At 54.7% G+C, this 27,887-nt stretch overlaps 9 protein-coding genes across 9 annotated transcripts; 5 read left to right on the top strand and 4 right to left on the bottom strand.

The window, feature by feature from the left end:
- Positions 1 to 3,049, bottom strand: CORC01_09442 (formate-tetrahydrofolate ligase; the record flags this gene model as incomplete). Its single annotated transcript, XM_022621071.1, has 5 exons — positions 1 to 109; positions 161 to 2,688; positions 2,743 to 2,780; positions 2,843 to 2,863; positions 2,926 to 3,049. The coding sequence occupies 5 exons, from the start codon at positions 3,047 to 3,049 to the stop codon at positions 1 to 3; spliced, it is 2,820 nt and encodes a 939-aa protein (XP_022472459.1).
- A 1,979-nt stretch (positions 3,050 to 5,028) lies between these two features.
- Positions 5,029 to 6,352, top strand: CORC01_09443 (eukaryotic translation initiation factor 3 subunit I; the record flags this gene model as incomplete). The annotated part of the gene is made up of 5 exons (XM_022621072.1): positions 5,029 to 5,078; positions 5,221 to 5,701; positions 5,757 to 5,873; positions 5,928 to 6,152; positions 6,209 to 6,352. 5 exons carry the CDS (start codon positions 5,029 to 5,031, stop codon positions 6,350 to 6,352), a joined length of 1,017 nt encoding a protein of 338 aa, XP_022472460.1.
- Positions 6,353 to 8,164: 1,812 nt separating this feature from the next.
- CORC01_09444 (uncharacterized protein) lies at positions 8,165 to 8,986 on the bottom strand (the record flags this gene model as incomplete). The annotated part of the gene is made up of 1 exon (XM_022621073.1): positions 8,165 to 8,986. One exon carries the CDS (start codon positions 8,984 to 8,986, stop codon positions 8,165 to 8,167), a length of 822 nt encoding a protein of 273 aa, XP_022472461.1.
- Positions 8,987 to 9,954: 968 nt separating this feature from the next.
- On the top strand, positions 9,955 to 13,533 carry CORC01_09445 (SNF2 family domain-containing protein; the record flags this gene model as incomplete). Its single annotated transcript, XM_022621074.1, has 4 exons — positions 9,955 to 10,038; positions 10,136 to 10,303; positions 10,379 to 13,348; positions 13,399 to 13,533. 4 exons carry the CDS (start codon positions 9,955 to 9,957, stop codon positions 13,531 to 13,533), a joined length of 3,357 nt encoding a protein of 1,118 aa, XP_022472462.1.
- Positions 13,534 to 14,060: 527 nt separating this feature from the next.
- On the top strand, positions 14,061 to 15,296 carry CORC01_09446 (uncharacterized protein; the record flags this gene model as incomplete). Its single annotated transcript, XM_022621075.1, has 1 exon — positions 14,061 to 15,296. The coding sequence occupies one exon, from the start codon at positions 14,061 to 14,063 to the stop codon at positions 15,294 to 15,296; it is 1,236 nt and encodes a 411-aa protein (XP_022472463.1).
- A 1,221-nt stretch (positions 15,297 to 16,517) lies between these two features.
- On the top strand, positions 16,518 to 18,460 carry CORC01_09447 (WD domain-containing protein; the record flags this gene model as incomplete). Its single annotated transcript, XM_022621076.1, has 3 exons — positions 16,518 to 16,622; positions 16,681 to 16,858; positions 16,923 to 18,460. 3 exons carry the CDS (start codon positions 16,518 to 16,520, stop codon positions 18,458 to 18,460), a joined length of 1,821 nt encoding a protein of 606 aa, XP_022472464.1.
- Positions 18,461 to 18,749: 289 nt separating this feature from the next.
- CORC01_09448 (glycosyltransferase family 28 domain-containing protein) lies at positions 18,750 to 19,570 on the bottom strand (the record flags this gene model as incomplete). Its single annotated transcript, XM_022621077.1, has 2 exons — positions 18,750 to 19,153; positions 19,249 to 19,570. The coding sequence occupies 2 exons, from the start codon at positions 19,568 to 19,570 to the stop codon at positions 18,750 to 18,752; spliced, it is 726 nt and encodes a 241-aa protein (XP_022472465.1).
- A 549-nt stretch (positions 19,571 to 20,119) lies between these two features.
- CORC01_09449 (uncharacterized protein) lies at positions 20,120 to 21,148 on the bottom strand (the record flags this gene model as incomplete). Its single annotated transcript, XM_022621078.1, has 1 exon — positions 20,120 to 21,148. One exon carries the CDS (start codon positions 21,146 to 21,148, stop codon positions 20,120 to 20,122), a length of 1,029 nt encoding a protein of 342 aa, XP_022472466.1.
- A 781-nt stretch (positions 21,149 to 21,929) lies between these two features.
- On the top strand, positions 21,930 to 27,859 carry CORC01_09450 (uncharacterized protein; the record flags this gene model as incomplete). Its single annotated transcript, XM_022621079.1, has 7 exons — positions 21,930 to 22,075; positions 22,138 to 22,399; positions 22,454 to 22,516; positions 22,569 to 25,007; positions 25,106 to 25,863; positions 25,913 to 27,685; positions 27,751 to 27,859. The coding sequence occupies 7 exons, from the start codon at positions 21,930 to 21,932 to the stop codon at positions 27,857 to 27,859; spliced, it is 5,550 nt and encodes a 1,849-aa protein (XP_022472467.1).
- Between the last annotated feature and the right edge of the window lie 28 nt (positions 27,860 to 27,887).

Below are 27,887 nucleotides of genomic sequence, written 5' to 3' on the forward strand. Positions count from 1 at the left end.
TTAGAACAGGCCGTCAATCTCGCCTGTCTCGGTGTCGACGTCGACGTTCAAGTAACCAGGAGCCGTAGGCAAACCAGGGATGGTCTGAATGTCTGCAGCGAGCGCGTATCTGTAATCGCGTCAGTAGTGCACTAATTCTAGTATGGATGGCTTGACTTACACATAACCTGCACCAGCAGCCAGTCTGACATCCCGGATAGGAACCGTGAAGCCAGTCGGGGCGCCCTTCAGGTCGGGGTCATGAGACAGGGAGTACTGCGTCTTGGCCACGCAGATAGGAAGATTTCCGAAGCCTTGCTTGGTATAGGTATCGACCTTCTTCTGAGCAAGCTCGCTGAACTCAACAGCAGCGGCGCCGTACATCTTTTGGCCGATGGTCTCGATGCGCTGCTGAACGGTTCCCTCGAGATCGTACAGAAGCTTGTAGTCCTTGGGCTTCTCACTGGCGGCAATGACACCCTTGCCCAGCTCAATGGCGCCCTTTCCACCCTCGGCCCAGTGGTTGGACAAGATGGCATCTTCAGCACCGGCGGCAATAGACTCCTCACGGATGACGGCAATTTCAGCGTCAGTGTCCGTGACGAACTTATTGATGGCAACAACAACAGGAATACCGTACTGCTTGGCATTCTGGATGTGCTTCTTCAAGTTCACGCAACCAGCGCGAAGAATGTCGACATTCTCCTCCTTGTAGACAGCGTTGAGAGCAGCACCTGGTGCGATAGGTGGACCACCGCCGTGAACCTTGAGGGCACGGACAGTAGCGACAATAACAACGACGTCAGGGACAAGTCCGGAGGCACGGCACTTCAGATTGAAGAAACGCTCTCCACCCATGGTGAAGTCGAAACCAGCCTCAGTGATGGCGAAACCAGCCTTCTCAGAATGGTCCTCGTCAGGCTCGGTACCAACAATCTTCAGGGCCATCTTGTCAGCCAAGATAGAGCTGTTGCCTACGCTGATGTTGGCAAAGGGACCGGCGTGCACAAACACAGGAGTGCCCTCCAAGGTCTGCATGAGGTTAGGCTTGAGGGCGTCTCTCATCAAAGCAGTGAGCGCGCCGCCAGCGCCGATATCGTCGCAGGTGACCGGGTCGCCGCTCCTGGAGCTCGCAATAACCATGCTGCCCAGGCGCTTGCGCATATCAGCCAGGTCGGTGCTGAGAGCAAGGATGGCCATGCACTCGCTGGCAACAGAGATATCGAAGCCGGTCTCACGAGTCTGACCCTTCTCAGTCGGCGCGGTGCCAACGGTGATGCCCCGCAAGTGACGATCGTTGACATCCAGAACACGTCTCCAAGTAATGGTCTCAGGGTCGATGTCAAGGCGGGCGAAACGGCGGATTTCCTCCTCGGTAAGGTCATCGGGGTTCGTCTTCTCGATGCCGAGCTTCTTGAGGCGGGGTAGCAGGACTGGCGGGAACACTCTTTTGCCGTTCTTGGCGGGTACAAGTCGCTTGTACAGAGGACCATCCTTCTGAGTGTTCTCGTGGAACATGCGTGTCTCGATCGCTGCTGCGAGGAGGTTGTTTGCTGCAGTGATGGCGTGGATGTCTCCAGTCAAGTGGAGGTTGAACTCATCCATGGGGATGACTTGGGCGTAACCACCGCCCGCGGCACCACCCTTAATACCAAAGGTAGGGCCCTGACTAGGCTGGCGAACGTTCGCAAAGGTGATGCGGCCAAGATGTGCGCCCAGGGCCTGTGCAATACCCATTGTCGTAGTAGATTTTCCCTCACCGAGAGGTGTAGGGGTGATGCCCGTAACGACAACGTACTTGCCGTTGCGACGGTGCTCCAGTCGCTTCAGGATGCTCAGGTCAATTTTCGCCTTGTAGGCTCCGTACGGCTCGATTTCATGAGATGCGATGCCGACCTCCTTGGCCAGACGAGTGATTTGCTTGGGGTTCTGAGCTCTGGAAACCTCAATGTCGGAGGGGACAGGCTCCTTGAGGTGCAGGGGGAGAGGAGAGATCGTTCTCTGCTTTTGTTTCTCAAACGACTTGAGCGTCGACTCGACAACGTTGGACAGAAGCATAGCGACGGTCATGGGACCAACACCACCCGGGACAGGAGTGATGTGAGAAGCAACCTGTGCGGCCGAATCGTAGTCGACGTCTCCGACGAGGCGCTGACCAGACTTCTTGGAGGCATCGGGGACATAGTTGGTGCCGACATCAATCACCACAACGCCAGGCTTGAGCCACTCGCCCTTGACGAAACCGGGCTGGCCAATGGCCGCAATAACGATGTCCGCCGCCTTGAGGTGCGCCTCCAAGTCCTGGCTCTTGGAGTGGCACACGGTGACAGTCGCATCGGCGTTGCGAAGAAGGTAGCTGACGGGGCTGCCCACGATATCACTGCGTCCAAGGACAACAGCGTTCTTACCCTTCAAGTCAACTCCGGCCTCCTTCAGTAGAACCATGACACCTTTGGGAGTGCAAGGGATGAAAAAGGGGCGGCCACCCTTCTTGGCGAGCTCGCCGATGTTCCTGGTGCCGAAGCCGTCGACATCCTTCTCGTCTGCAACGGCAGATGTGATGACATACTCATCGAGGTGCTTCGGGATGGGCAGCTGAACCAAGATGCCGTGGACGGCAGGGTCGTCGTTGAGACGGTAAATGCGATCCAGCAACTCGGGCTCGGAAATGGACTCGGGGAAGTTGACCAACTCGCAATCGACATTTGCCTGGCTATGTCAGTCACTGGCTCATATGCTTGATACCTCAGTGACATGTCTTACCTCCTTCGCAGCCTTCTGCTTCATGCGCACGTAGGTGCCTGCGGGGTTGTGAGCATCACGACAAATTGAATGGTGGGGTAAGGATGGATGCACGACATACTTGAGTCCGATCTGTCGCCGACTATAAAGCAGTCTTGTTAGCATTGCAAAGGTATGATGGGTTCCAAAAATGATGAAACATACCTTGGATAATGGTAAGCCGAGGCTGGAACCTAGGGTTCACCTTTTGCTTCTCGAGAATGTCGCTGGCGATAGACTCCCGGATCTTCTTGGCGACGGCAGTGCCATCGATCTTGTTGGCGACCATGGCTGAGGTTGCAAAGGACCTGTTTGGGGAAGTCGTGTGATAGGAACCCGGGGTCCTTGCGATGAACGGACGGGGGGGTTGCCAAGAAACCAGAGATGCAGCTTGTCCTCGCAGGTGTCCAAACGCGAAGTTTTTGGGATGATGGGAAGAAGATGAAATTGTCGGGACGGGCACCGAAGCCAAGCGCGCAGGATGGGTGTAAGCGGGAGCAGCGAGAATGAGGGGTGGTGGGCAGCGGTGCAAGTCGGAATTTAGCGCGCTGTAGGGCGGCCGGCGGTCTGATGGAGACCGACCTGTATCTACCCCAAGGCTCAGAAGTGACCGGCGGGAAGGGGAAGTCAAGGAGTCGGACAATGGATTGTGACTGGACAATGCTGCTCTCGAGGGCAACCCGCGGGTTCTCAGCCGAAGCTGAGACTTGTTGGGCGACGCCAGGCGGCGTGTCCAAGACAGCCTCTGAGGGCCTTTCAACTGGCTGATAGACGACATGCCGAATCCCGAAATCAGTGTCTCCCTTGCGGCTTGCGGTGTCCCTTGTTGACTTCTCGGTGCTGTTCACTACTACAAGTCGACCTTTCCCTTGGGTGGAGCTAAGCGATAGGGCCCTGTGACTCCTCAATGGCGGGATTGTGAGTCGTACCTATGACTGTTACTGTTCACTGTTGAGGCTCCCTGGTCCTGGATACGCAGGCTCTGTACGAGTGACTCTGTGATTCCAGTGGAAATGATCTGCCGTTTTGGGCAGGTCGAAAATTTTCGGGCGAGTCTCCGAGGCCGGCGGCAAATCCGATCGATAAGAAGCCGAGTTGTGGGTATTAGTAGGTTCAGCAAACAGCCTTATCCTTAGTTTTGGCGGTTGGTTTCTCGTGAAGGGCAAAGCAACCAGTACGGAATGCGCTCCTGTGAGGGATCTGAGGCGGATGACTGGTATCTTGGGAAACACACAATTGAAAACCCAATCAAGACTGTGACAAATTCGAGTTGTCTCTCCCAAGACAGAAAGAGAACGGGGTGAGTGATACAAATATGGTACAAGAAACAAGACAAAGAAACAACGACGGTGGTCCGAACGGTCTGATTTCTTCGCAAAAAAGACTGTCTCGGTAAAGCGCATGTGAAACTACCATGAGCTTGACGTAGTTGAGCCAAAGGGTCCGAGGCTTGACTTGATAGTGTTTAATGCCAAGTTTCGAGGTCCGAAAACGCTGTTCATGGAACACGTATGAGTCAGGCATGAGTCGGATTGCCATAAAAGGACGTAATAACAAACACAAGCCGTAATGGACAATGGACAATGGAACGGCGGGAATTGGATGATGATGACCGCACTACTCGACGGGCACGGAGCTTCAACGGCTGCCACGCTGTCTGGCTTGGACTTGGAGGGTTGGAGGGTTTGCTGCCATGACTCCCGTCCCGCCGCCAGCTTCCAACGGGCAGCTCCTTCCGTGACGTGCGCCGGGCAGGCCAACCGGCACGCTAAAGTTCTAGAAGGCTGGGTTTGCCTGCACCGATGGAAGGGGAAGGTTCCTCGAACACCACCCTCAGGCATGACAGGTACCGGCAATGCCTGAGGCACATCACCTACCTAGGTATCTTGCCTTACGTTATGTACCTATACCTATGGTGCCTGAGGTGAGTCGCCCTGCAAGCGCTGGCGGCGCCACGAGCTACCTTACCTTAAGGTAGCTCAGTTGACTCACCTTGCTGTGCCACTGCCTGTGCTAAGCTACCACCTCTCTGCCTAAGGCGGTCCAAGGCGGTGAAAGGCCCTCACCTGAACCGGCAGAATGGTCGCGGGGAAAAAGTGCGCCCCACACACCAGAGCACCGAAACCCACAATGTCGAGGTGAAGGCAAAAATTCACGATTGACCCGACGACATCAGCCTTTTAAAGACCGACGTCCCCTGCCGCGACAACGTGCCCGTATACCAAGCCCCGATACCGAGAACCGTAAGACCTCCCGAAATCAGACAATATGAGGCCCATTCTTTTGGCAGGCCACGAGCGTGCGCTCACCCAGATCAAGTACGTTTCTGCCCCCCCAGCGCGCGAAATGTCCATTCCGAGGAGGGGGGAAGCGAGGCGCCAGGGCTCTCGCTTCCTCATCGCCAACTCGCGCACCGTAGGAGGGGCCACGCATGCTAACCCGCCGCGCCCCTTCGAATAGGTACAACTCGGACGGCGACCTCATCTTCTCGACCGCCAAGGATCAACAGATTTGCGCCTGGTACGCACACAATGGCGAGCGTTTGGGAACCTACCACGGCCACGTCGGTGCCATCTGGACCGTCGATGTCGACCCCACCAGCACCCTGATCGCTTCCGGTTCCGCCGATAACACAATGAGACTTTGGGATGTCAAGACCGGCAAGAATCTCAAGACCTGGGAGTTCCCCACCGCTGTCAAGCGTGTCGAGTTCAACGAGGACGGCACTAAGCTGCTCGGTGTCACGGAGAAGCGCATGGGTTACCTCTCCAACATCATTGTCGTCGACATCAACCCCGACCCCGAGGCCGAGCAGAGTGACGAGCGCGTCCTGACCATCGTTTGCGACGAGAGCAAAGCCACCGTTGCTGGCTTCAGCTACCTCACCAAGTACATTATCGCCGGCCACGAGGACGGTTCCGTATCGCAGTACGATGCCAAGGTGGGTCCAACCAGGGGGATATCGCATGGAGAACTTCAAGCTGACCGTCTCCCAGAACGGTGACCTGATCTACAACGAGCCCGTACACGAGCTTAACACGCCCATCACGGATCTCCAGTGGTCGCAGGACAGAACCTACTTCATCACCGCCTGCAAGGACAAGACGTCCAAGGTACACGCGACCCACAGCTGACTGTCCGCGAGACCAACTGCTGACTTGATATAGCTCATCACGGCCAAGGACCTCGAGGTTCTCAAGACCTATACCGCTGATACCCCCCTCAACAGTGCCACCATCACACCCAAGAAGGACTTTGTCATCCTCGGAGGTGGTCAGGCCGCCATGGATGTCACCCGTACCTCGGCGAGACAAGGAAAGTTCGAGGCGAGATTCTACCACAAGGTCTTTGAAGACGAGGTTGGCAGAGTCCGTGGTCACTTCGGTCCTCTGGTAAGCCTCTGGGAGCTTTTAGATTCATATTATCTCGGTGACTGACCATATTCAAGAACACCGTCGCTGCAGACCCCACCGGAAAGGGCTACGCAAGTGGTGGTGAGGACGGTTACGTCCGTGTTCACCAGTTCGACAAGGGCTACTTCGACTTCATGTACGAGGTCGAGCGGGAACGGAAGAACAGACAGGAGAACTAGAGAGAAGGGATTTTGGTTGGAAAAAAATAAGAAAAGAGCAAGGCCCCTTCTTTTTCTCGTCTTCTTTCGCGGCTTGCATTAGTACGGCGTTCTGGGAAATCTCTGGGGGATGGTTAGATTGGTTTTTGTAAAAACCTAGGGCAGTCCGCGAAAACCAAAACGAAAAAAGAAGCCTGGTAACGGATGATATCAAACTTTCCTCTCCGCTTTCGGGGCGGGCAGAGCCTCGAGGATGAGATGAACCAAAACGTAATGATGAGATTTCTGACAATTTAGTACCAACGAATGATAGTCATGATGAATGTTTGATGTGCTTTTTGACTTGTTTGTTGCTTTGCCCCTTTGGAATGTTGTCTTAGTATTGAAGTTACCGGCATCCGAGTAGCGAGGTCACCAGAGAGGCGCGAAACCTGGTCCCGCAACCTTTGGAGAGGTGTAAAATAGGTATATAACAGCATCACTTCACGCCCGTCAAACTATTTATCTTTGTACGTAACAAAAAGGGGGGAAAAGGAAAAATGAAAGGGACGAGACTCGAACTCGCGCGGGTTGCCCCACCAGGAAACAGATGTTAAGCTGACCTTAACCTGGCGCCATAACCAACTCGGCCACCCTTCCGATGCATATTTTATTTAGGTTCTTAACCCATGAAGGTCAAAGTTAGTGGAGTTCTTTCGAGTGGTGATGGTTGATTTCCATCGAGCGTGTGCAGTGGTGAGTTTTCCCATCCCGTTCTGTTAACGGGCGTGGTGTTTGACCAGGGTCTTCACGTGGCCTCCCCCCGACCGAGACCAGTCCAGGAATCTAGGTCAAACTGGTAGAAAAAGATTCCTTGAGATATTACGGTTGCAATTTCTGAATCAACTGGGTCTCTGTAGAGTACTATCACGTCCAAAAGAATGCGCAATGTCATCAGCCTCTGCGAAAGCATTGCTTCTAGAAATCTCAAGCTCAAATTCTCCGGCGGCTGGAATGAAGCATCTGGCATGTTCTGAAGAATGTGGGGCTGGACCGATGACTCTTGCGCATATTAGCGCATTTTACAGTTGAGGGACTTTTTCTTGCGCCCAGGTCAGGGACAGGACAAGTCCAGATAGGCACCCGGCGGGTCCGAACACTGGTGTTTGGACGAGAAGGTTGGGACGAAGCCCGGAAAGCTTTGCCTACGCTAACGGGATGTGAGTGCTGGTGCCTGGAGTGTGTTGAAACATGTTTGATTCCCACGACAATATGCACATCAGAAGGACAGGCCGACTAAGGAACACACTGAAACCCTGAAATCTGAAACTTTATACCAAAAACATTCCGCACAATGCGAAAAATGTCAACGTCATTCCGAGGGAGAGAAAGGAGAGAGAATATGTAGGCGACAACAAGAATGTCTTTATGATTACCCCTGTGTTGATGGCAGCTGACCCTTTCTGAAAGGTCATCGACATAAACCGCCAACAAGTGACAGGGGAGCAGATAGTTTGATGATATATGTAGCTATGGTGGTCGTGGGCTAGCTAGCCGTCCCTTTAATTTGGCATCATCGCGATAGAGAGTCCCAAAACCTAACACCGCCCCATGCACCTTTGTAAAACAAAAACAAAAAGAACCAACGCCGCTCGTGAGCGCACATTCTAATACTTTGCGCAAATTTCTTCCCTTCCTAATAGCCCCTCCTTCCCACGTGTACGTGTCGATGCTCGCTCAATCCCGTTCGTCAAGACACACAATGTGTCCGTATAACCGTAGACAGACAACCTGGGCCCCAAGTTGACTGCTGTCGAAAGTGAAGAAAGTCGTGGAATGCTGTCGGCAAAGACGCTATGTGTGCCTGCTACGCTTTGATCCGCCACCAAACATGTTCTTGTCTAGACTGCTGAGGTCGAATATCTCTGCAAAGTTGATCTTCCGCTTCGAACCTGCGCCGCGGCCCAGGTTGTTTCCTTGTCTTGATGCCGAACGCGGGTTGTTGGCAGGGTGTCTTGGTCTTGCTGTGCGCGTTGCGGGGTTTGTGTTTGCTGACGATGAGTCGTGTGCCCGAGAGTCCGAGAGATCCAGATTTGCGAGATTCAGGTAGGCGTCTTGTTGAGGCGGTTGAGGCGGCCAGGGGTGAGAAGATTGAAAAGTGAATGAGTCTGCCGTCGGCACCGTGATTGGTATGGGTTCGGGTCCATCCTCTTCTTCCACAGGTTGCGGGATACTAGGGGGCGCCGAGTCCGTCCTCAGGTGGCTTTCCCCCCGCAGTGAAGAGAGTTGTGTGCCACTGCTCGTTCTGTTCAGCTCCGGAGAGGCCGCGGTTTCCGCCTTGTCCGCCTCGTCGTCGCTTTCGGCGTTCTGGGAGCCCGTATCTCTGGCACCGTCCAGCCTCTCGGTCGCCCAGCTTCGGATCCTCCAGCCATCGCCGTCGCCCAGTCCAATTCTCTCCTTGTCGAGGAACGATAGCATGTCGTCGAGGCAGTCTTGGTAGCCGTCCATGCGGGCCTTGGATTGGGCGGCCGCGGAAGTCTTGTAGAGTTTCGTCACGGAGAGCGCGGCGGCCTTGAAGGCGTCGAGGAGTTGCTCGGGGGAGTCATTTTGCGTCGGCTGCTTGGCGGCTGCGGAGGCGCCCGGGAGGGAGGTGTTCAAACTTCGCATGGAATCCATTATGTGGTAATGCCAATAACCAAATCGCTGAAAGGAATCAGTACCGAGTCGAAGGGTGGGAAAGATGAGTCCCGCACCTCTAGCGGTGTAATGTAGGTAGTTGAGTTGTCGGGTAAACAAATCTTGCAGTTGACGCCGGGGTGGGGTCCAAACGGGGTCCCCCAGCGAAGTCAACTGTGTGGCGATAAGGTGTGAGGTGATGGCTCGAGTGCAGCTACACTACGTAACGAGGTCTTCCGGGCGGGCTGCCTTGGCCGCAAAGAGTGAATAGAGGAGATGCCGAAGACGTGGTGATGGAAATGGTCAAACAGGCTGTAATGAGACGGTGCAGTTGATTGACGACGGGGTGAAGCACTGAGGTCAGCTTGCCTTCACCGCAGAGCACATGACACTGGACAGCGGTGCTAACCGACGGCCAACTGCAGCTGAACAGGCCTAATTTACCTCAGCACCTTTACGTACCTAGGTGGCTTTGGCGTTATCCCCTCCACTCGTGGCCAGTGCGCTAGGTAGTCATAGCCGGCTGACCCAATCTTGGAGCGGGCGGTGGATCCTCCAATGCTTACCCAGTGCTACGGCTTTTGTCCCCTGGCTGGGCGCCCAAGACGACGGGATAGAGAAGGTCGGAGGCTGTCTTCTTCCGGCCCCGAGCTCGGACGGCGTCAAAAAAGTACGTCGTTTGCTGCACACGCCGGGGATTGACACGGCGAAAATGCGCTAGTCCTGATTGGACATTGTCTTCTACAGCAGAGGAATCCCACCTTTCCTCCATCATCTCTAAAAAAACATCTACGGACCGTTCACCCTCGCGCAGCAACAAAGCATTCGGCCATTTTTGCGAATGCTCCGCGAACGCTTGCACTTCCGAACGAACCCAAGTACCTGAGTTGTATCTACCGTTCTGGAGCGCACCGTCATATCCTCAAGAAACGCGTGTAAGTCGCGTAAAGTGATTTACAGCCGTCAAGATGGCTCCTCGATCTCGAGCTGCCGCGGTCGATACTGACGCGTCAATGTCCGACGCCGCGGATGCTCACCCCGTGGAAGAAATGGTACGTTTCTTCTGCCATGATGTGTCGCGTCAGCGTGCTCCCCACGGAGCTCATGTTGCGATTGAATCTATTTGCCCTTTTGCTGACTTGCATGTAGGAAGTCGATGAGACGCCCGACTACACCGACTCAGACACCAATGCGAACACCACTGCTAGTAGTGTTGTTGGAGAGCCCCTCGGAGATGGCCGTAGGAAGCGATCCGAGGCCAATCAGCTTCGCCGCAGCATCTTTGGCAAGAAACATGACAGACTGGGCGAATCAAAGGTATGACAGGCGCAAATCATGCGTCTTTCTGAAAAGTCAATCGTTCACGATATGCTGATCCAAATTTCAAACTAGGAAGAAGACAGCATTCGCCGATTCCGATACTTGCTGGGTCTTACGGACCTCTTCCGCCACTTCATCGAGACGAACCCCAACCCAAAGATTCGCGAAATCATGACCGAGATTGATCGACAAAACGCCGAGGCATCAAAATCCAAGAAGGGTGCCCGTCAAGGTGGTGCCAGTAACGGACGAGTACGCCGGACTGAAGCTGAGGAGGATGCCGAACTGCTCCGTGACGAGAAGCACGGCGGTTCCGCCGAAACAGTCTTCCGCGACTCGCCCGCCTTCGTGCAGGGTCAGATGAGAGATTACCAGGTTGCTGGTCTCAACTGGCTTATTTCTCTCCATGAGAACGGTATCTCCGGTATTCTCGCCGACGAGATGGGCCTCGGAAAGACCCTGCAAACGATCTCTTTCTTGGGTTACCTGAGACACATCATGGATATCACCGGACCGCACATCGTCATCGTGCCCAAGTCAACTCTGGATAACTGGAAGCGAGAATTCGAGAGGTGGACTCCCGAAGTCAACGTGCTGGTGCTGCAAGGTGCCAAGGACGAGCGCCAGGCGCTCATCAATGATCGCTTGGTCAATGAGGACTTTGATGTCTGCATCACGAGTTACGAGATGGTTCTGCGCGAGAAGAGTCACCTGAAGAAATTCGCATGGGAATACATCATCATCGATGAAGCGCATCGTATCAAGAATGAAGAATCATCCTTGGCACAGGTTATTCGTCTCTTCAACTCCCGAAACCGACTCCTTATCACCGGCACACCCCTCCAGAACAACCTGCACGAGCTGTGGGCTCTGCTCAACTTCTTGTTGCCCGACGTTTTCGGCGACTCCGAGGCCTTCGACCAGTGGTTCTCTGGCAGAGAACAGGACCAGGACACCGTCGTACAGCAGCTTCACCGTGTTCTCAGACCATTCCTGCTCCGACGAGTCAAGGCTGACGTGGAGAAGAGCTTACTGCCGAAGAAGGAGGTCAATGTCTACCTCGGTATGTCGGAAATGCAGATCAAGTGGTATCAGAAGATTCTCGAGAAGGACATTGATGCTGTCAACGGTGCCAACGGCAAGCGGGAGTCGAAGACCAGGTTGCTTAACATTGTGATGCAGCTGCGAAAGTGCTGCAATCACCCTTACCTGTTTGAAGGTGCCGAGCCTGGCCCGCCCTATACCACCGACGAGCACCTGGTTTACAATGCTGGCAAGATGGCCGTCCTCGACAAATTGCTGGCGAGGATGCAGAAGCAGGGAAGCAGAGTTCTCATCTTCTCACAGATGAGTCGCCTGTTGGACATTCTCGAAGACTACTGTGTGTTCAGGGAGTACAAGTACTGCCGTATTGATGGTGGCACTGCGCACGAGGATCGTATCGCTGCCATTGACGAGTACAACAAGCCCGGTTCTGAAAAGTTCATCTTCCTGTTGACGACCAGAGCTGGTGGCTTGGGTATCAATCTCACCACTGCCGATATTGTTGTTCTCTACGACAGCGATTGGAACCCCCAGGCCGATCTACAAGCCATGGATCGAGCGCATCGTATCGGACAAACCAAGCAGGTCGTTGTGTACCGCTTTGTGACGGACAATGCTATTGAGGAGAAGGTTTTGGAGAGGGCAGCTCAAAAGTTGCGTCTTGACCAGCTGGTCATCCAGCAAGGGCGCGCTCAAGTCGCAGCAAAGGCTGCCAATAACAAGGACGAGCTTCTCTCGATGATTCAGCATGGCGCTGAGAAGGTGTTCCAGAGCAAGGGCGCCACTGGTACGCTGGCCTCCAAAGGTACCGAGTTGGACGACGATGATATCGACAAGATTCTTTCTTCAGGTGAATCGAGAACAAAGGAGTTGAATGCCAAGTACGAGAAGCTTGGTATCGACGACTTGCAGAACTTCACCTCAGAATCTGCCTACACCTGGAACGGTGAAGACTTCAAGACAAACAAGAAAGAAATTGGCATGAACTGGATCAACCCCGCCAAGCGTGAGCGAAAGGAGCAGTCGTACTCCATGGACAAGTATTTCCGACAGGCCATGTACCCGCCCAAGGAGAAGGACTCAAAGCCAAAGGCACCTAGAGCTCCTAAGCAAGTCCCCGTCCACGACTATCAATTCTACCCGCCTAGATTGCGTGACCTCCAGGATCGAGAGACGGCCTACTACCGCAAGGAAATTGGCTACAAGGTGCCGTTGTCTGACGGCGACGATGAGAATCTTGATGAGCGCGAGGCAGAGCGTGCTTTGGATCAGCAGGAGATCGACGAGGCCACTCCGCTCAACGAAGAAGAGCTGGAGGAGAAGCAGCGTCTGTCGCAGCAAGGATTTGGCGAATGGAACAGGCGTGACTTCCAACAATTCATCAATGCCTCAGGCCGCTATGGTCGCAGCGACTACGCAAACATTGCCGAAGATATCGACAACAAGACTGCCTCCGAGGTCAAGCAATACGCCAAGGTCTTTTGGCAACGATACACGGAAATTGCCGATTACAACAAGTACATCAAGGTGATTGAAGACGGCGAGGAGCGTATGCGCAAGATTGAGCACCAGAGGAAGCTGCTCCGCAAGAAGATGTCCCAATACCGCGTTCCCCTGCAGCAGCTCAAGATCAACTATTCTGTTTCTACCACCAACAAGAAGGTTTACACCGAGGAAGAGGATCGATTCTTGCTCGTCCTTCTCGACAAGTATGGCATCGACTCTGCCGGACTGTACGAGAAGATGCGCGACGACATTGCAGAGAGCCCCTTGTTCCGATTCGACTGGTTCTTCCTTAGCAGGACGCCCGTCGAGCTGAGCCGTCGCTGCACCACGCTGCTCACTACCATTGTCAAGGAGTTCGAGGATGTTCATCCCACGAAGGGTGCAAATGGCGTCAACGGCAAGCTTAAGAGAGAGGCAGAGGATGAGGAGAATGACGAGGACAGCATCCTCGGCATGGCCCCTTCGAAAAAGAAGACTAAGAACGGCGTCAAGGTTAGGACTAGAATGAACTGACAAATGAATGCGGCTAATCATGCGCATAGAATAAGGCGCTAGACAACGTCAAGTCGGAGGTTGGAAGCAAGAACACATCCGCTGCGCCTTCAAGGGCATCGAGTGTCGCCTCGACCAAGTCCACTACCAATGTCAAAAGCAAAACCAAGGGCAAGAAGAAATAGAGGCCGGCGAGGCTACATGAGTATTGGTAAAATTGGTCTTGGGTTGGGGTAATGGCTTTTCATGGCAGTGGCTACGATAGATGGAGGCGTTTGGTCTGGCATGACCTCTGGTCGGTTTTCTTGTAGGTTGCCTCATGTATGGCTTTCGCAATAGAGGGACTGAGGGCCATGTCGTTTAGTGATAGGGCATCTTTAGCTCGGACAATACGAGAATAAACTGAATTCAAGAATTTATGTTGAAACTGGCATGTTTGGACTCAAGGTATGGTGATAACCCTGGTAAGATGACAGCTGAATAGGGTTCATGCTTCTGACTACCCTTTGGTCTTATCGTCAATGTAACCGTTCAGGCTCCTTTGGATCCAGGACCTTTGGATCCAGGACAGACTCGAACCTTGTTCGGATGAGGTCTTTATTAGGGTCTTTCTGTTCTTCCTGTGGCCAAGTCCCTCGTTTGTCCCTCGTTCGTTCCTATATAATACTCGGAACTACGAAAGCAACCAAGATATCACCCGTCTCAGTCCATCATGAACAACCTCACACCCGCTTCTAGCATCCCAGTCGTCCGCGACAATTTCCATTTCTCAGGCACTGTCCTCGCCATCATCGCAGACAACGGCGCCGTCCACAGCCGCCGGACACTGGCCGAGCTGGGGAGACACTACCATGACATCGTATCTCACGGCGCGGCTGCCGTGGAGAGCTTCTCAGAGGCGGACTACCAGGCCCAACTTATCCACTACGGGCTCCCGCCGGCCAAGGGCGGGCAGAAGGCCAAATGGACTCTGATGGAGGCTGTCGTTGGTCTGGAGCCTTTGGTCGTGCCGGAGAAGCTATTGGGCTTGGAGAGGGAGATGAAGGAGGGGTGGAGGGCTTTGAAGTCGAGGAGGAGGGAGACCGGTGCGCATGATGGGCAGAGTGTGCTGGGTGTTGCGGCTGGGGAACTGAGACGGTTGGCGAGGGGGTTAAGAGGCGTCTCTGCGATGTCCTTACGAGGCAACCAAGGGGTTTCGGGTCATCCAGGTTTAGCAGCGGCCCGCCGAGTTGCTCCCGTTTCGTCTTTCATCGGAAATGGGTTCAACTTTAACACCACGCAGACACGGGGAGGACAGTCGACGTCCTCGCATAGCATCAGCCAGAGATCCACGCTTTCCTCGCGCTTTGCCGTCTTGGACAACCCACTTGGGTCGATCACGAACATCTTTCGCTCTCTGGGCTCCCCCTTCAGGACTCCTCCGCCAGACCCAGAGACCACGAAACCCCCTCTAGTTAACGAAGCCCCGGCCCCTGCCTACGTCTGCGCCAGCCTCCCAGGGTTAGGTTCCGTCGAAGGTCGCTACGCAATCCCGAGCCTAACTTCTTCTACCGGTTCGGCAGATCCGACGTTGGGCCGGTTCCCCAAGACCATGGTCTGCACCGTCGACAAGGAAGCCCTCTGGGTGCTCTTCGACCTGGGTTTTGCCTATGGATCGATGGCCGTGACGCAATGGCCGCGCATCTCGGCGTGGGTGCCCGTCCAGGCGACGTGGTGCGGCAAGAACCGGGTTCTTGAACGGAGATGTCACCTCGTCCGCGAAGGGGGACTGTTGTTCATTGGCAACGGCTGCGTTGATGTTATGATTGAATGTGATGGTCAACGGTGGGAATTCATGGCTGTAAGGATTGGTGGTCCAGCTGATGTGCCTGAGAATCTCGATTGGCTGGCGCGGGGGAAAAATCAGTGGCAGATTCTTCCTCAGGCCTTCATGAGTGATGTAGATTAATGGTGCAGTGGCAATACATGGTTGTAGGCGTCGCGTGGAAGTGATGCTGCGACTTCCTCATGGTGCGGTTGCTGCTTCCTCGCGGCCTTTCACTGTCGGGCCCGGGCCGTACCCGAAGCGGAGTACGTACATGCCTTACATACATACCTACCCAGCGATGCGGATGAAGAAACATGGACCTACATTCTCAGAACGCAATGGCAAAATGATTCGCAACATTTGGGTCATAGTCCAGAACAGCCATAGACGAAAAAAGAAATGGACGCGATCCGTGGGACTCGAACCCACAGCCTTCCGATTAAAAGTCGGACGCTCTGACCAAATTGAGCTAGGAAAGCGACGACGTTTGTTGAAATTCCGGAGTGTTTTGGCTCACTATGTACCCTCTGCGTGTGGGGAGTCCGCCACATGCACCACATAGCCATCGACCCACGCCGTGGCAACGGCTGTGGAGGCCTGGTTCAGCTGTGTGAAGGCTCTTTTCTAACGGGAAACCTCAACAGTACAGACACTGTTCCATTGGGGAAGCCATAGCAGGCGTATATAGATTTTGAGTGCTGGGTGGGCGCTTCATTGTTTTACTCAGAGTGTGTTTTCGTGCCTGTAACTCACTTGGTTTTCAATTTGGATTCCTTCGAGAACAAGGTACTCGGAAGGTTCTTTGGTAATCGGCCAACAGTTGGAGAAACGGCCGTTACTTCTCGTTTTCTGAGCTGAGGTGCATTTTAGTTGGTTGGATGTACAAATATACTGGTTGTCTCTTATGCGGATGCCTCCATATCACATGTTCAGCACACGATGTACTTGTATGGAACTCGTGAGCTACCCGAGTTAATGGTATACTTCAGCTCAAATCCAAATCAGTGCCTACAACTCTTACTCGTCGTCTATCAACACAATACCAAGCAGTCGCAATGCTTGCAGAATGTCTACAACATCCCCAGACAATGGCCGCGTCAGACGGTGTGAGTGGTTGACTAGCGAAAGAGGGACCTGGAACGTCATTTCTGCCCCGCAGTAGCAAGAGTTAGGTAGCAGTAGCACTGCCCCTCCATCCCAGATCGCCATCCCAGCTCCTGGTCCAGGTTCCCACCCGACACCGTCGACCGCCATTGTGGTGCCTGGCTCACTCCCCAAGCCTCTCGAACATTTCAACATCTTTGCTCGGAGCTTTAGGGACTTCTATTCGCATTGTATACCAGCGTGCTTGGACTTCTCATCATGTCTGTCACCATTGAAAAGATCTTGGCTGCTTCGCCCGCTACTCAGCGTGGCCAGCCCACGCAGCTTTCCACAGACAACAAAGGAGAGCGCATTGCCTATGCTGTTAGTCCAACCGGCACCTCATGACAAACAATGCCTCAGCTGACAATGGTTCTCGCAGGCTGGCAAATCCATCTTCCTCCGATCCATCGACAACCCCTCCGTGTGCAAGCAATACACCGGTCACACGGCGGCAACCAGCGTCGCCCGTTTCTCGCCAAGCGGCTTCTATGTCGCCAGTGGAGATGTGTCTGGGTCCGTGAGAGTTTGGGACGCTGTCGAGGCCGAGAACACAAAGGGTACAGCGTAACCTGTGCACGCCATCGTCAGCTCTCCGTCGGTCGGTACTAATGACATTGCTAGGCGAATACCACATCATCTCGGGGCGCATCAACGACATTGGCTGGGATGGCGACTCCCAGCGCATCATCGCCGTCGGCGACGGCAAGGAGCGCTTCGGCCACTGCATTACGGCCGACAGTGGCAACTCGGTCGGAGAGATCAGCGGTCACTCCAAGGTGGTCAACTCGGTCGCGGTGCGGCAACAGCGTCCGCTGCGGGCAGCGACGGTCTCTGATGACAGCTCCTTGTGCTTCCTGCACGGCGCGCCTTTCAAGTTCAACTCGAAGAATGCCAACGCCCACAAGGGCTTCGTCTTTGGAACGGCCTTCTCGCCCGATGGCAGCCAGCTCGTGACGGTTGGCGCCGACAGACGCATTCAGCTCTACGACGGAAAGACGGGCGAGCCTACGAAATCCATTGGCGAGGGAGAACACACTGGCAGCATCTTTGCCGTCTCGTGGGCCCAGGATGGCACCAAATTCGTCACAGCGAGTGCGGACCAGACCGTCAAGCTCTGGGACGTAGAGTCAGGCAAGGCTACGCAGACGTGGAAGTTTGGCGACGGTGTCAGTATCGGCGACCAGCAAGTTGGCGTTGTCTACCCGCACGGCAGAACCGACGGCCTGATTATCAGCTTGAACCTTAATGGCGATCTAATCTACCTGAACGAGGGCAGCGACAAACCTAGCAAGATCGTCCAGGGCCACAACAAGAGCATCACGGCATTGGGCGCGTCGTCTGATGGCAAGGGCCAGACGCTGTGGAGCGGTAGCTTCGACGGCCGTGTCTGCCAGTGGGATGTTGCCACGGGCACTGGTTCAGTGGTTGACGGCCAGGCGCACACAAATCAAGTCACTCAGTTCAGTGCCGAGGCGGGACAGACGTACAGTGTCGGATGGGACGACCACCTGCGGATAGTAGACGAGTCGGCCAACACGTTCTCAGGCGAGGCCGTCAAGCTTGCTGCCCAACCCAAGGGCGTGGCGGCTACGGATGGAAAGGTGTACGTGGCCACCATCGAGGGCGTCGATGTCTACCAGAAGGGCCAGCTCCTTTCTGAGAACCGCCTCGGATTCACTCCCGGCGCTGTAGCTGCCTACGGTTCGACGGTGGCCGTGGGATCAGCCAACTCCGTCAAGATCTACACTGCGGACGGGTCAGGCAAGCTCTCCGAGACAAAGTCGGTCGACAAGTCGACGGCTTTGATTTCCTGCCTGTCGTTCTCCAACGACGGCCAGTACCTCGCCGCGGGAAATCAAATCGGAAAGATCGTCGCCTACAAGACTGGCGACTGGGAGGTTGCAACGGACCGCTGGTCTGCGCACACTGCGAGGGTTACGTGTATAAGCTGGAGCGATGCCGCAACGCACGCCGTCTCAGGAGCGCTGGATACCAACGTGTGCGTGTGGAGTCTAGCAAAGCCTGGAAGCCGTGTCAAGGCTCTCAACGCCCACAAGGATGGTGTCAACGGCGTCGCGTGGGTTGAGGGTGGCAGCAAGATTGCGAGCGCCGGAGGCGATGCCGCGATCAAGGTTTGGACCGTGACTGGGCTGCAATAGGCAATAGCTGGGCTCGGTGTGGAGTCTGTAGATGTTTTCAGTAGGTGTTGGATGAATAAATGAAAAGCAACATGATGTTATCTCGATGAAGAGCGCTGTTCAAATTTAGGGTATCTTTCGTGTCTAGGAGCAAGCTCTTTGCTAAGGTTGACTGTTCATATCATGCACCCCATTCCTTGCATTTTTTCTCTCTTACAACCTCATCAAGTGTTCGTCATAATCGTCCCTCATCCTAATCCATCCCTGATCGCCGAAAGGACGGAAGGGGTGTCCAGCGTTGATGAGACTCCTAGCCCATCGTCATCTGCGCCACCTCCTCCCGCTGGACTTCTCCAGCACCGCCGCCGTCAGTTACTTTGGTCCTCCTGGGTACGGCAGGACCGGTTTCATCGGAGTACCGATTCATTAACGCACTGCTGACCTGCCAAAGATTCACATCCACCGGGTCCGCCGCCGCCCCGCTGCCGCTGCCGACGCCGACGGGGTGAGGCCGGTACTGCTGCTCGGTCTTATCGAGCTGCAGTGCCAGCTGCTCCAGGGCCCACGAGATGTCACCGAGGCGGCCCCAGATCCCGTAGCCCTGGCGCTGAATCTCCTCGGCCAGCTCGACCTGGTGGTTATCCTTGAGGGTCGGGTTGGGGACCACGACGAGGGGGACGCTAACGCGCATTCCGTCGAGGATGGTTCCCGTGCCTGAGGATCAGGATCAGCTAAAACAGCTCTTACACACATTCCAAATCGAAGAGAATCATGTGATGACGTGTGATGAATGCTTGCCCCTGGCTTACCTGCATGACAGATGACCACACCAGCCTCGCGCACGCCCGGCTGAGCTCGACACTTTACCATTTCGGTAGTCAGATCGTCGACAAAGTCAAAGGCGGTGATTTCGATTCCAGGATACCGATTCAGCAGCGGAGGCAGCATCTGGCGGGAGAAATCTGCGTAGTCTTTACCGCATTGCAGGGTGAGGTGCGTGTAGCGGCTCTCGGCGATGAAGTCGAGGAACGCGGCGGACAAGACCTCGGTCAGGAGCTGGGTGAAGCGCGCTGTTGCGCCTACTGTTACAAGGCAGTGGCGCTCAAGGCGGGCAGAGGGTTTTGTGGCCATGATTGGTAGCACCACCCGACTCTGTTGATCGCCGGTGGATTGGGATTGGGTGTGCGGCGGTTGTGTTGAAATTGCCAGACGTTTTCGAAAGCGTGAAGTCTGGATGCGTGGTGGTTGTGAGGTTATGTTGAAGCTCTCACAAAAAGGTACTTTCCCAAGGTACACACACTCCCCGCCTGTAATTGAGATAGGTGCCTTGCGCTTGACGTTCAACCGCTGTGGCATAGGCGATTGGCATCAGCTCGGTCGTGGGGCGGGCTAGCAGATCGGGACGTGTTATAGCGGCTGCCGGCCCTTAAAAAGGCGGGACGCCAGGGATAGACGCCCTGACCAGGTAAGTTAGCACGTTGGTTAGGGCCCGTCCATGGCCTGGCGTCCCGTACGGCTGGAAACTGGTGTGCCGGACCAGCCTACCTTAATCTGAACCATGTCCATATCACATCGTCTAGGTAATTACTTCAATTTCACAAGTTGTGTTGCAATCATTACGTTTTCTTCATGGGGTATCTGTTTTCCCGCCCTGTATTTCTAAACCATCCTGCTTCACACCTACTTATGTGCATTGGCCGTCTGCCTTTTGATGTCTGACAGAGGCTCGACACCCATCTCTCGGAATCTCTTCGTCTCGTACGCCTTGGTCACCGCCCAGTTGCTCACAAACATGACCACTACAATGCCAATTATACAAGCGCCGGCAATGAGTGGCGCCAGGATCGAAAAGACTGTGAAGCCGTAACTCACACTCTGAAACGCGCCGTCGCCAACAAGCCTGTCCGTGGCCAAGCCAACCTGCATGGCCGTCAGGACGATGACAACATAACCGAGCACCGCCGCCAGCGTTGCGAAGTTGTCCCGCAGCAAGTCTTCGTACACGGCATGAGAAACTACTTTGGAAAACCCCCGGAGCACGTATCCCAAGCGGATGCGGTAAATCTTGTTCAGCCGACTGAGACGGAGCTCGCCGTACCAGTACCGCGGGTTGACAGATGCATAACAATGGTTCTGCGCGATCTGGGCCGATAATGCCTTCCACTGGTACCATTTCATCCCATCCGGGACGAGGCCTTTATCGACGGCTATGCGGAAGTCGCTCTCGTACGCAATGAGGGCTGTGTAAGTGTAGAGGAAACCGAGCGCGCAGCTGACGAGCTGCTGCTTCCGCGGATCAGACTGTTTGTCCGAAGCTTCGGCCAAGTTCGTAGCCCAGAATTCTGGGTTTAGCAGCCACCTTGGCATCGGCTTGATGAAGATGCGGTTCTTAGCCCAGACTAGATGAAGTTCGGGGTTCTCTGTGACGTGGATCTCGCGGGAGGTCAATATCTGGTAATGGAGAGGCCGAGGCGGCATCGGACGACCGCAGATCCAGAGGAGATCCTGTATGTCATTGAGTCGCCGGACGAGCAGCTCTCGTTCCAGAAACTCGACATCGTCGGCTTGCGGCACGGTGATGTGATCGTGCTTGGTTCGGGTCGTTGCCGGCAGCAGATCGCTCCAGTCTCTTGGCTCTCGCGCTGTCACCGCCTGATTGACGGTGTCATCGAGTACCCGGATGGGAAAGGGCACAGACGATTTCTCCATGGTGCGACTCGAGAAGCTTGACGTGCGGATGACAATCGGCTTTGTGCTGGTCTTCGGCGTGTCTTTCCACATACGTTCGGTCCCGACGCTCTTCTAATCTTTGATGAGAGAGATATCACGGTCCTCCGAGGCGCAGTCTACGCAGTCTGCCAGACCGTCGGTAAGCGGGCGAGATAGGGCCTTTTTGGCTTGCTGAAGCGCCCGCAATAGAAACGACTCTGGCGGTGGTAAAAGCCCACCCGAAAATAGTCAACGGCGTGATTAAGAACCTTTCCAACAAAACTGATTCGGCTGGTGCAAAAAGAGTAGGCAACGAGATTCCATGAGTTCCAACAGCGGCAGCCCCCCTGTCATTTTAAGATGACTTGAGTGCCTAGAACCTCAGCCTGCAGCAGCAAACCGTGTTGGGTCCCAAATACAGACGAACCCGAACCCGCCACTGCACCGTGAGACCAAATGCTTACTTGTGTGACAGCGCTACAAAATTAGAGGCGGTTTTGGTTCAGCTGATGACACTATTGGCGCAGTCGGACGATCGTTGGCATCGCAGGATTACAATGCATGGGGGTGGCTGACGCCGCTAAGGTCGTTTCGGGCCGCCCAGTTGCAGGGGGAGGGCATATTAGAATTTGGACCCCAAGTGGCAGCCCTGTCAGGCTACGCTTATTACGCCGGTGCCTAGCTCCGTGGCTCGTATTCAAAGCTTGTTGATCCCCTCTTTCTCGGAAGTCGCGGTTGTCAGGTTGTTGTTGTGTAAGTCTTCGCAGTGAGCGGGATCATCATGTCTATCCGCCGCGCTGGAACGAAAAAGGTGCCTCACGGCGCCGCCGGGTTGCCGAAGCCCAAGACGACGTATCAGACGGTTCAGCAGGGCTTCAAGGAGTTGTACAATCCCCAGAAAGAGACTGGTTCTGCCATTGATGTTGAGTATGCCTCGCCTGCTACCTAGGTTGAGAGTGTGGTCTCATGAGGGTCTAACAGTTCGATAGCATTGTTTTTGTGCCTGGACTAGGTGCATCCCCGGAGGACAGTTGGAAGTCGGAGACCGGGTTCAACTGGGCAACCGGGGATGGCGTCTCGAAGCCCTCGTCTGAATCTACGAGCAAAAAGGAGGGCTTGGCGAGGGATTTCCCCAAAGCTCGCATACTGCTGTATCAGTATGAATCAGCGTGGGTTGGAGACCTCAAAGTAAAGACTTTTATGAGGGACATTGCCAAATCAATGTTGGAGGGGTTGCAAGCAAATCGGGAGGTAGGTTGATTGTATCGAATCTTTAACCATGGGCTCGCTCTGATCTGAGATTAGAACATCAGAGATCGTCCTATCGTATTCATCGGCCATAGTATGGGAGGCTTGGTTATCGCAAAGGTAGGCTTCAAAACCAATTGGCGAACTGCGTTGAGGCTGACGACACATCCAGGCTGTCATACTTGCCGCAGAGACGTATCGGGACATCTTCCCTAGGCTGTTTGAGTGCATTGCCGGTTGCGCCTTTTTTGGAACGCCCTTCGGCGGTGCTCAAGTTGCCGCCGTCGCCTCCATGCTCGGTTATGTCGGCGAGCAACTTGGGTATACCAAGTCGTCGGCGTTAGTGAAGATGATGACGCCTGGAGATGAGAGCTTGAACGAACTGCGAGGCGACTTTCTACGATTGGCTCTCAAACTGAGCCCTGCCGTCCAGCTCTTCTGCTTTTACGAGATTCACCAAACCGACTTTACCCAAGAAAAGTACGGAGCAGCCATGTCGAAAATCACCAAGGCAGTTATTCCCAAGAATCTGCAAGATTTCGTCCCGAGAGCGTCGGCGACCTTGCCTGGAATCGAGGAGATGGCCCTTACTGCCAATCATCGAGATCTTGTAAAGTTCAGCGACTTCAAGGACTCCCGGTATCAGCTCGTCAGAGAGCCCCTCAAGAGACTTATTCATGGCGCCAATCTCGTGGCCAAGAACCGACTGAACTCGACCCGTGGAATCGAGCCAGAAGTCGTCAACAATGTCATGGAGTTGCTGAACGGCGGCCAAGTTTCGAGGAAGCGGAAAATGCTGGAGCCCCAGTTCCCGCCATCGATATGGATTCCCAAAGCGGAGGCATACTTGGAATGGTTGAAAGACGACCGTGATACGGGGAGTGCGACACGGAAAAACAGAGGACAGGCTGTGTATATCCGTGGTCCTGAGGGTAGAGGAAAGACGCGAGCAACTATGGCGGCCCTCCAGGACATTGACAAAATCATACAAGCCGACGAAAAGGGGAATGATGGTCGAGGACGCGCCCTCGTTGCCTACTTCTTCTGCGACCCTTCTTCAGACTTCCTGACTGCTGAAGACTTACTCAAGTCCCTGGTGCGGCAGCTCATTGGCCAGCAAGCCACCTTGTCTGTTTACGCGAAGCACTTTGTGAAAAAGAAGGGCGAGAATTCGGCGATCCTCACAGTGGAAAATCTTTGGCAGACTCTTCGGGATATTCTCACGGACGAATTCATCGGCCGCAGGGTCTACTTCATCATCAACAATTTGCATGTTCTGCCAGAAGATGCCGAGTCAACTGTCAAACTCATGCGTTTCCTCAACGCCGAGCTACAAGGACTGAAGAGTGAGGATGACAAACGAGTCCCTACCAGGTGGTTTCTCACAAGCAGAGAAGTCCATCACGTTGAAGACTACCTAAAGGTAGAAGGAATTCAGCTTATCGATCTCGAGGATGACAAGTACTGCGACCAGGTTCAGCGGGAGCTGCGCAAGGCGGCGCAAGAGAAGGTACAAGAACTGGGCAGCTCGAAGAAGTACAACAAGGCGCTCACCTACTATGCGAGCAGTCTGATTGGGAAGAGAGCATCCAACAGTCAGTGGATCAAGCTTTCCTGCATGCAGCTCGCAGAGCTCCCCGACGCAGAAAGCGATCTCAAGATCAGGCATATGCTTGAGGGGATGCCCCAGGAACTTAAGGCTCTTTTGGACGCTGCGTGGGCAAAGATTTTCCACTCAAACCAAAAGGAGACCGACAAGATCAAGGAGCTGTTGCGGACACTCGTTCTGACGTTTGAAGAGCCCACCGAGGACGAGCTCGTTGTTTTGGCAGGATTTCCTGCCACGGACTCGGGAAAAGCTGAGCTCCAAGACTTGGTAAAAAAATGCAGGCCGTTGTTGACGGTGAAGAGAAGCGGCAAGTCAGAGAACACAATCGGCTTCATGGACAGGGTCGTCAAAGAACATCTTTTGGAAAAGGAGACGTCCAGGAAGACTCTCGGCATGTCGAACGACGAAAGCAAATGGCAACAGGGCATCATTGCACTGCGGTGCTTGGCACACATCAAGGATGCGTTTGACTTCCCTGCGGAGGAGAAGCCTGTTGAGGAGGCCCACGAGGAAAGCGAGGAAACAGAGACGCAGTCTGTAGAGGACGGGGATGAGGACAGGGAAGAATCTGAAGTAGATGGCCAGGAAAGTGCTGCCACTGATTCTGATCAAGACGATTCGGACAGCGACACGGACTGGGACGACGACGACGAGTCCACATACGGCTACCAACAAGACGACGAGGATGAAGAGGCAAGAATACTGGCTGAAAAGGTGCTACCATATCCTGTCAAGCACTGGCTTCACCACGCCAGTAAGGCCACGTTGGAGATTGCGGAGGATCTCAGCGAAGATGACTTCTGGCGGACCGAGTCTTTGATCCGGTACCGGTGGCTCGTCGTATACATGTCCATGACAAAGGTGCTCGACGGTTTCTTGCCCAAGGAGCTGACTGCTTTGCACATTGCGGCTGCGATCGGATTCAAGCAACTCGTTTCTGCGCTCATTCAGAACGGCCATGAGGACGAGATCAATAAGAGAGATAGTCTTGAGAACACCCCTGTAAGGCGAAATTAGCTACCCATCCGGCCCTTGAGCCCTTACCGGCTTGTTATTTCATTGGTTTTTCTTTTGTGGTTCTTTACTAACCCTGGTGGCAGCTTCATTTCGCCGCATACATCGGCAGACCAAACATCGTGGATGAGCTTCTCAAGAGAGGTGCCAGCATCGACGATGGCATCGAGATTGGTAAAGAGACACCGTTACACAAGGCCGCATTCGCTGGCCACGTCAAAGTCATGGACAAGCTTATTAAGAGGGGTGCGAATGCCAATGCTATCGCGAATAGAGTCGGCCCAGTAATGAATGCCGCCATCACTTCCGGTAGTCCAGACGCCGTCAAGCTACTCGTCGAGAAGCAGGTCTCGTTGGCCGTCGAGGACGATAACATCGACTCGCCTCTGGCACTGGCTGGTCTCCATGCAGACCTCTCCATGTTTGAGTATCTCACGCATACATACGCTGACAAGCTCCCGGCCAAGGAATTTGACAAGGCGCTCATCAAGGCTGCCGTCTCTGGCAGAGTGGACGTGTTCTACAAGTTGCTAACTTACTCCCACCCTCAAAATTGCTTCCAGACTGCGCTAGAGGTGGCGGCAAAGGAAGAGAATTGGGACATTGTCGTGATACTCCTGGAGCAGCGCAGGGGCCTCGACTGCAACGACCTTTTCCTCAGTGCGGCGAGAACGGCGGAGCATCAAGACAAGGTTTTGGAGGCCGTCTGGAAATACACAAACGGCAATATCAGACAGGAGACACTCAACGAGAGTCTGTACGAGGCCACTGATCTCGAGAAAGAATCGACTGTCAGGTTGTTAATTGATGATTTCAAAGTCAACCCCAATGCCACTGGAGACTAGTGAGTTGCCCTGCTACATCACTGTGTGGATCAAACTAACAGTGGTCAGTTACGGGACCGCCTTGACTGCCGCAGCATACGATGGGACCCTTGACATTATCAGATTACTCTTGGACAGAGGCGCCGATATCGACGCGCCCAACGGATGGGCTATCCAGGCTGCCGCTGCCGAAGGTCATTACGATGTAGTCAAGGAGCTTCTCGACCGAGGGGCTGACGTCAATGATCTCACCACGAATGAGAATTTCCCGCAGGGAACTGCTCTCCAGGTAGCGTGCGAATCAGGCAAGGTAGAAATCGTCACCCTCCTGCTTGAGCGCGGCGCCAACCCTGACCTCGGCACTGGGGAGGAAACATGCCCTCTTATCGCAGCTGCCTTGAAAGGAGAACAGGCGATCCTCGAGCTCCTTGTAAAAGCCAAAGCCGAAGTCAACGTCTTTGGAGGCTTTGACAACTCGACAGTCTTGATCAACGCCGCCGCCACCCTCCCGGTCGAGTCGCTACGCGTTCTGGTGGATGCGGGCGCCGATATCAACCTGGCCGATCAGGAGGCCGATACAGCCTTAATCGTTGCTGCACGAGCGGGAGATGCGGATAGCGTCAAGTTCCTCTTGGACAATGGCGCCGACATCTTCCACGTCAACAATGACAACGAAAACGCGCTTCAGTCAGCCATACAGTACGGAGACGATGAGGACTGTACAGCTGTGCTCGTAGAGCGCGTTTCGGAATTGATGGCGGCTATTAGCAAGGCCATGAAGGACGGTAATACGGCCGTTTCGGAGGTGGTCCGTAGCACTGGGTTTGGAAACCGGGGTCTCGACTATGACGATGAGGATGTACAACCATCACAGGGCCAAGATAACAAGCAGCTAACGAGCTCTGAGGAGAGAGGCGACGTCTTTGATGGAGATAATGACAAGGGCAGCGACGAAGACACCCCGAGAACGGAGTCGTTCCCAAACAGCGCCAAAAAGGTCGACGATGCAGCATCTGAAGAGAGCGCTTTCCGGCCCGTCAGAGAGTTGTCCGAAGAGCTCGAGGCCGCCCTCGTCACCCAAGTCTCGCTGCTCCAAAACTTCACATCCCTGCCGCACCGACCGCAGAAGGTGCCGGAGCGGGAGCCTGTGGAAATGCCACCGACAACGATCGCGGAATTGCCCTCCCAGCGCAGATATTCCCAGCAAGTCCAGCTGGAGGAGCAGCTCGCGCACTACGAGTTCGACCAGCTGACCCGCATGGACTCCTACGCCTCGAAGCCTGCCTTTGTCAAGCAGCCGACGCTACAGTGGGCCGCGCAGGCCGAGAGCCTCCCTGCCGGCGAACCGCTCATCTCACCCGGCCAGGCCCCGATCCGACGGAAGCCTGCGCCGAGCACGCCTGCGCCGTCAAACGTGTCGGGCAGCCAGTTCCAACCGCCAGCGCCGCCAGCCGCGCTTCGCAGGGCGAGCATGGACCAGCGCTCTTCCTATCAGAATTCGACGTCGTATCCCGGGGCGCCCGCGTACCAAGCAGCGGGATACGCGAGCCAGACACAACTCGCTTCGCAGCCTGCGGCCAACAGCCAGATGTCGGTGGACTACCATGCTCCGTATGACCCATCATCATTCGACAGGCCGAGCCACAGTCCGGGGACGACGCCGCCGCAGAAGATGCAGCCGTTCCCTGATTTGCCGTACCAGCTGCCGGGTGCGTGGCAGATTAGCCCGCCTCTCTCCGGTGGTCAGCAGCAGCAGCAGCAGCAGTCGTACTTTGGTCCAGGCAACGGGTCGCCGCCTCAGCAGCAGCAGCAACAACAGGAATGGGTCGGTCAGGATGGAAGGTGAGTTTTCTCATGATTGGTCAAACCTTCCAATGAGGATACCGAAGCTGACGTTTGCGTAGCAGGCCTGACATGAAATCCCATCGTTCTTCTTTCTTGGGAATGAAGAACACGCTGGATAAGGCAAAGCAGTTTAGTAATGGGATCATGAATCGGAGACCATCTGGGTTTTGAGAGAATGCTAGGCATACCGAGGAGGATT

Source organism: Colletotrichum orchidophilum (genome assembly GCF_001831195.1).
Source record: "Colletotrichum orchidophilum strain IMI 309357 chromosome Unknown Scaffold_85.1, whole genome shotgun sequence".
Lineage (NCBI taxonomy): Eukaryota > Fungi > Ascomycota > Sordariomycetes > Glomerellales > Glomerellaceae > Colletotrichum > Colletotrichum orchidophilum.